We start from the raw sequence: 7661 nt of genomic DNA, 5'->3' as shown, positions 1-7661 counted from the left end.
AAGTAGAAGTAGAAGTCATACTATTTTCTGCACTCCAGTGATTAAATTTCTATCTGGCAAATAAAAGTAAATAAACAAAACAATATTTTCTTAGGTAATTGTTACTAATTTCAGAAATTAATTTGTAGAACTCATAATTGTTATATCAGCTAACTGACACAATTGCATCACCTTTGTGATTTAAAAGCACAATTAAAAGACGTTTATGAAAACAGATGTTTTACTGCCCTCTCGTGGTGAAAAGTAAGTACTACTATAATTAGGTTAACAGACCTATATCTCTTAAAATAAAAGCTAATCAGGGAAATTGTGCTCAAAATATTTTTCTAACTTTATTAAAAGCTATGCGAAATGAACGAATAATAAACACATACGTTAAAATAAACGAATAATAATGCAGAACTTTACGACAGTTCCGTTTGAAATCCGGCAGAAGCAACTTCCTGCTTCCACACACACGTTTCGTCACTTCCTCTCACACCGGCGCTCCGTCGGATTTTACGTCGTCGTGGAGTTGTCAGACTTTAAAGAGTCAACTGAGGGGTCACATCGTTCACAGTAAGCGTACAGCATAGTGTGAATGGTTGTGTGGTAAAATGTCGCTTTAATTATTGTTGTGAGAAACGTTTTTGAGACAATTCTGAAGGATTTTGAAGCTTCGCGGCTAGTTAGCTTAGCTTCTGTAGCGGGCCACCTGGCAGGATGACCCGCCTCAGCCGAGGCCACCGCAGGAAAAAATACTAAAAATGCACAAATAACAAGTTTTATGACATTTCAACCAATTAAATTGTAAATTTATATYGATGTCTTTTTGTAACAACTTACGTAGACACAGGTTTGTAAATGCTTATGCTCCTAAATCCAGTGGAAAAGAGTAGCAGCTGATAATATCAAGAAGCGATTCATTCAGTTCTGTGGCCTCTAACTGAAAGACCACTGTCTGAAAAATTAACATTAAAACCTCATATTTAACTTCAGGCGTAATTTTCGGAAACAGTTTAAAGAAGCATTTAAATAATTAGGCATGATGACACTAGAGTTTAAGAACATGTTAACGTTGCTTTCACAGCTCTAATTAGAAATACGTAACAAAACAGGAAAATTGTAGTCTTTGTTCATTCTGTTTTATTTTTTTTTTATTAATTGCTTTTTTTTTTTGCTGATTATTCAAGCAAATTATGCAAGTGCTTAAAATAATCCAGCATGAGATACCTACTGTATTTATGTCCGTTTTTTCTGTAAATGTTTCATATAACTAACATTAAAATGTTTGAGATTGTACCTAATGTGATACATGGGTCAGTGATGATTAGCCCACTGCGCAAGCTGATCAATGCACATTTTTAAGTGTATTGCTGGAGAGATCAGTGCTGCTGTTACCTGAGACCCTGTTTGTAAACCTGCAGCTGAGAGGAGTGCACTGTTCTGTTTAACTGGTTTTGGACCAAAACATGTTTTTTAATGGTTGCTTTCTTTTCTGCTTTTACTTCAGGTCATGGCAAAGTTTCACGCCCCTGTGATCCAGGACAACCCATCTGGATGGGGTCCGTGTGCGGTTCCAGAGAAGTTCAAAGATATGCCCTACCAGCCTTTTAGCAAAGGAGACCGCCTGGGAAAGGTTTGTTCCCACCTGAGCTCTTCATTAAAAGTAACACACTGTGTTTGTTTCCTCGTGTTATGTGTGTGTTTTTGGTCCGACAGGTCGCTGACTGGACCGGAGCAACTTACCAAGACAAGAGATACACAAGTGAGTGAGACATCTGTCTGAAATAAAGCACCTTCTGTGATTTATATAGGCTGCAGTAATTTTAAACATCTCAWTTTTATATCAAAATAAAAGTAACTCATGTATATTTCATGTCATTTATAACTCATTCTTCTTTTTATCTTCAGATAAGTACTCTTCTCAGTTTGGAGGTGGAAGTCAGTATGCCTACTTCCATGAAGAGGATGAGACGAGCTTTCAGCTGGTGGACACCGCCAAGACTCAGAAAACGGCCTACCAGAGGAACCGGATGAGGTTTGCTCAGGTACAGCAGAATCTTAAAGCAGTTCAGTGTAAACCGGAGTGTTGAGGCTCGTCGGTAACACGACGGGTTGTGTTTCTGCAGAGGAACCTCCGGAGAGACAAGGACCGCAGGAACCTGACTCAGTTCAACATGCAAACACTCCCAAAGAGTGCCAAGCAGAAGGAGAGGTGAGATTTACTGTCAGAAAGTAACAGGACGGATCCCAGCTGGATATTATGTCTGCACTTTATACTCTGTAAGGGCTTTTATTTAGTCAGTTTTTTTTTGTTTTTCAGGGATCGCATGCGCCTGCAGAAGAAGTTCCAGAAGCAGTTTGGTGTCCGTCAGAAGTGGGACCAAAAATCTCAGGTAGTTCTCACCTGATTGAACTATGTATAGCAGGGTTCTGCAACCTTTACAATCAAAAGAGCCATTTCTGCTCCTTGTCTCACTAATAAAATGTGTCCAGAGTCGCAAAACAAGCTACATCTGTGATTATCAACTGGTGGTTAATGGGCCTTTTCGAGGCCTTTTTGGAAACCTTTACGATCAGTGGAGGTGACATTATAAAACAAAAAAATGTTGTTATAATTATTATATATTATCATTTATTATTATTATTATTAATCATTACATTTTATTATATACATCAGGACAAATAAAAAGACCATAATTATGTAAACACAGAGGTGCCAACCATTACAGTACGATCTCACAGTAATCATGAAAAATACGGTACATAGTTTATACTGAATTTCATAAAAACTAGTACAACTGACTTATTCAGGCATTGTTATAATGCTGTCTTCAAATTATTTAAAGGTAATCCTGATGGATTTGAGAGAAAGATGATAGAAAAAGTAAAACGTTATCTCATGCTAACCTGTTGTTTACTTAAATATTCCAATTGATTTCTGTTGTGGGTATAAAAAAAATTAATTCTGTTATATTTGGTAACAATTTCAAAGAGCCGCTGCGGAGGGGTCAAAGAGCCACATGTGGCCCCAGAACCGCTGGTGGCAGACCCCTGATTTATACAAAGCTACAGGGTTTATTACTTGCCACTAGATGGTGCTGTGTCCCACAAATCTTTTTATTCTGTTACTGTTTGTATGTGAAGATTCTTGCTGATTAATTATTATTATTATTTTGTCCATGAAGGCCCAGCTGAAGCCCAGAGACTCCTCTGTGGAGGTTAGGAGCGACTGGGAGGTGAAGGAGGAGATGGACTTCCCCAGACTCATGAAGATGAGATACATCGAGGTTTCTGACCCTGTTGACATGTAGGTGAAGCTGAACAGGTTCGTCGTCTGTCGTTGGAGGAAAATGTGAACAATAAAGGTTTATTTTCTGTTTCCTGCAGTGAGTGCTGTGGGGCGTTGGAGTACTACGATAAAGCTTTCGATCGGATCACCACCCGCAACGAAAAGCAGCTGAAAAGCATCAAGAGGATCTTTCACACTGTCACCACCACCGATGATCCTGTCATCAGGAAGGTAGAGTTGTTTCCAGAACAGGCTCTGTCAGTCAGGAGGTCYTGTGTCAGGGTCAAAGGTTAAATCTGTTTGTTTCTCTCCAGCTGGCAAAGACTCAGGGTAACGTGTTTGCCACTGACGCCATCCTGGCCACGCTGATGTGCTGCACGCGCTCAGTCAACTCCTGGGACATCATCGTGCAGAGAGTCGGCAACAAGCTGTTCTTTGACAAGAGAGACAACTCTGACTTTGGTGAGTCGCTGCTTTACTAACGGACACTAAAGACAGTTCAGGGGTCGGGTTTATAAAGAGTACGCCACTTTTCACACAAAGGTTGTGATTTATAAAACCCAAACGTGGCGTGAAAATGTGCGGTGCCTCAGCCAGCTCTGACCCATGCGTACGCTCATTTTGGAGATGGGAAGCTGCGACACAGATGGTGAAGTGAGGAATTATAGCCACACTAATGATCWCTGTCAGATATTTCATTTCACTTCWTAATCYGACTTAGATTTTAGATAGACTTTAGCTTTCTTAACAGTAATATTTATGCTTCTGCTGCTGAGCCATGAGGATCTTTGAAATAAAAAACTTAAATCTTAAATAAAAGTTCACACATCTCCGTTCATCTTCCTCCTCCTCACGACCCTGACCCACAGACCCCTCCCCGACAAGAGACATTTCAACAGAACAACAGCAAAAATCTCAGTTATAGTCATGCTTTGGGTGCGCGCCCTCACTAGTGTGGATGTGTTYTAAAAGTTTCACTTTTTTAAGTCCGTAATGCGTGCAGGGGTGTTGGGATGTGAGGGGGTGAGGAGACGATCTGTTGCAGATAACAGAGGAGGCTGGAGGGGGAGTACAGGAGGAGAGTGGTGAACTTATTTCTAATGTTATCTGACTTTTATAATTTTATTTATTGTTTAACATCCTGCAGGCTCTGAGAGAAAATTAATTTGAAGCTGAGTTTTTGATAACAATCATAAACCTGCAAAATGAGGGAAAATCTGCATCACTTACAGACATTCTGTTCAGGTGAGCAGCTTTCAGCACCTGTCATCCTCCAGACACACGACAGAGCGTGTCTGAACCAATCACTGATCAGCTGACTGATTTAAATACATCTCAACATTCATGAGGTGCTTTGCATTGACTGTTTATGGTTGAGTGTGGGCGTGTAGAGGGTAGAACCTGAGGCGGGACCTCGTGCGCAAACTCGACGTGCAGCTGTGATCTGTAAAGGTAAGGTACAGAAACATACGTACACACGGTTTTATAAATCTGATCATTTTTTTGGCGTACGCCATTTTTGCCTTTTGGCCGTACGTTCATTTTTAGTATGGTTTCCACGCAATCCTTTATAAATCTGACCCCTGATCTGTGATTCAGCTGAGTCAGCTCAATGCATTACACCTGGCCTGTTTATTTATTCATAAATGAAACTAAATCTAATTGTTCCTCTCAGATTTGCTCACTGTGAGCGAGACGGCCAACGAGCCTCCGCAGGACGAGGGCAACTCCTTCAACTCTCCTCGCAACCTGGCGATGGAGGCAACTTACATCAACCACAACTTCAGCCAGCAGTGTTTACGCATGGTGAGCTCCGTTCATACATCTCCTCTATTCAGATTCGCCTTTCCTGTTCATGTTTATATGTTTACTATTATTCAGGGTGGGGAGAGGTACAAGTTCCCAAACTCCAACCCGTTTGTGGAGGAAGACATGGATAAGAGTGAGGTGGCGTCTGTAGCTTACAGGTTAGCACCAGCGGTCCTCCGTGTCTCTGAATGTGAGACCTGCTTCCTGTGTGGCTGATAAAACTGTCTCTGMGGGGTCCAGGTACCGCCACTGGAAGCTGGGGGAGGACATCGACCTGATCGTCCGCTGTGAGCATGACGGCGTGATGACTGGCGCTAACGGAGAAGTGTCCTTTGTTAACATCAAGACCCTCAACGAGTGGGACTCGAGGGTAAGAGACGAGGCGGGGAAGTGATTCAGTGGTTTATCAGTGGACAAAATTWAAATGAATTAGGGCTGAAACGATTCCTCGGGTCATTCGATTATAAAAAATCCTCGAGGCAAATTATCTGRCTCCAAGCTTCATAAAAACATACACCCTGTTATAATCAGCGCACTTTCATCCGCCCAGAATGTTATTTGTGTTGCATACAGGGTTCTCATGGGTCCTTGAAATCCTTGAAAGTTTGTGAATTTGAAAAAATGATTTCAAGGCCCTTGAAAGTTTGTGAAAACAGCCAAAAATTACACTTGTCCTTGAAAGTCCTTTAATTGTGGGGGGTATTGAAGTTCTCTATTCACAAAACTGATTTTCATCATCTGTAAAAAAATAATAATAATAATATTAATAGTTATAAAATAAAATAAACCAGACTTACTGTAAGTTTATCTGATAAAAATAAAAGCACAGCAACAGATTAACAGCTTGAGCTGAAACACATTTATTTGTTTATTTGTTAAAATTATTTATAGAAGGTAATTGGATTGTTTTAATTATTTTTATGCTGCTTTTTATGACTTTAGCCTTCATTACTGCTGTCTTGTTTGTTTATAACTAAGCAGTCGAGACTAAATCTTTTATTGCCTAAATGGGAACCCTGCATCAACCTAATAAGTCTTAAAAAATATGATTTTTTTGTTACAATTAACAAGTGAACTCTACAAAACTCAATTTCAACACCCAAATGTTTATATTACACATTTTACTTGTTAAATTTCTACACAAAAAAAAAAGAAATTCGGTTTTTCAATCCATAACATTAAATTTACAGCATTAAAATGTTTCTGTGATGGTTAAAATGATTCAGTGACAGAGTGACTTTAATTAATGCCTCCTCAAACTTCACACACATAAATGCAAACAAATGGAGTTTAAAATGCATTAATTAACACAACTGGTGTAATTTTACTTTGCAGCAGGGTCATCTGCAAGGGTAGATAAACCCCACACAWTATTAAATAATTGTATTTCTCATAAAATAAGCTGAAGTAATTACTGCAGAACATAATTTTTTTATATCTGATCACTCGATTAATCGTCAGAATAAGATTAAATCGATAACTAAAACAATCGTTAGTTGCAGCCCTAAAATGACTCAATAAGTTCACCTTCAAGAAAAATTAAAATGAACTGTTTGATCGACGATTGCYCAACTTGAAGTGTAAAAAGTGTTGTTTTATAATTATTTATTATTAGTATTGTAACGGAGTGGACTGGCGTCAGAAGCTGGACTCTCAGAGAGGAGCCGTTCTGGCCACGGAGCTGAAGAACAACAGCTACAAACTGGCTCGTTGGACCTGCTGCGCCATGTTAGCCGGATCAGAGTACCTCAAACTGGGGTAGGTACCACGACCCGGCAGGGTTCTGTTCGAAAGCTAACAGAGACCGGATCGTAACGGGTTGTGTGCTCCGCAGGTACGTGTCTCGGTACCACGTGAAGGACTCGTCTCGTCACGTCATCCTGGGGACCCAGCAGTTCAAACCCAACGAGTTCGCCAGCCAGATCAACCTGAGCATGGAGAACGCCTGGGGAATCCTCCGCTGTGTCATCGACATCTGCCGCAAGCTGGACGAGGGCAAGTACCTGATCCTGAAGGACCCRAACAAGGTGAGTCGGCACAGGTCTCACAGGAACCACAGGCCGAGGGTCCGCACAGCTGACCACCTTTATTCCCTTTAAACAGCAAGTCATTCGAGTGTACAGCCTGCCTGAAGGCACCTTCAGCTCTGATGAAGAGGAGGAGGAAGAGGAAGATGAAGAGGATGAGGAAGAAGAAGGTAAAGGGTGTTTTTATTTGTTAAACTTTATCTTCAGTTTGTGTATGGGGCTGCATTAAGATGAATGGTTGTGAATAAATTATATATTTAAGATATTAACTGTTAGTTTTGAACTAACATTATATATTGATTTACTCTTAGATCGTCCAAAATATAAGAAAAACTTAAAACTTGTAGATATTAGGGCTTTGTTGTATGTATCTGTAACTGAACAATTAGTTGATGTTTTGTTTATTAATTCTGTTTTATTGTTTCTCGACTTTTCAGATGAAGAGAATTGAAGAGTGCAGTTTGCTTCACTGACCAAATTATTCTTCAACATCCMTATAGAAACAATTTAATTCATTTTGACATCAATAAAGACAACAGGTTGGAGAAAGA

At 40.0% G+C, this 7661-nt stretch overlaps 1 protein-coding gene across 1 annotated transcript; it reads left to right on the top strand.

Moving 5' to 3' along the window:
* The first annotated feature begins 455 nt into the window (after window positions 1-455).
* On the top strand, window positions 456-7661 carry eif3d (eukaryotic translation initiation factor 3, subunit D). The gene is made up of 16 exons (XM_014010304.1): window positions 456-558; window positions 1493-1618; window positions 1702-1747; window positions 1894-2030; window positions 2112-2197; window positions 2306-2378; window positions 3171-3292; window positions 3373-3505; window positions 3589-3736; window positions 4950-5080; window positions 5156-5241; window positions 5324-5453; window positions 6699-6841; window positions 6918-7110; window positions 7187-7280; window positions 7548-7661. The coding sequence occupies exons 2-16, from the start codon at window positions 1496-1498 to the stop codon at window positions 7559-7561; spliced, it is 1659 nt and encodes a 552-aa protein (XP_013865758.1). The 5' UTR covers window positions 456-558; window positions 1493-1495; the 3' UTR covers window positions 7562-7661.

Source organism: Austrofundulus limnaeus, unplaced genomic scaffold (genome assembly GCF_001266775.1).
Source record: "Austrofundulus limnaeus strain Quisiro unplaced genomic scaffold, Austrofundulus_limnaeus-1.0 Scaffold67, whole genome shotgun sequence".
Taxonomy (NCBI): Eukaryota; Metazoa; Chordata; class Actinopteri; order Cyprinodontiformes; family Rivulidae; genus Austrofundulus; species Austrofundulus limnaeus.
Note: the sequence above shows the minus strand (reverse complement) of the source record. Positions and strands in the feature narration are given on the sequence as shown.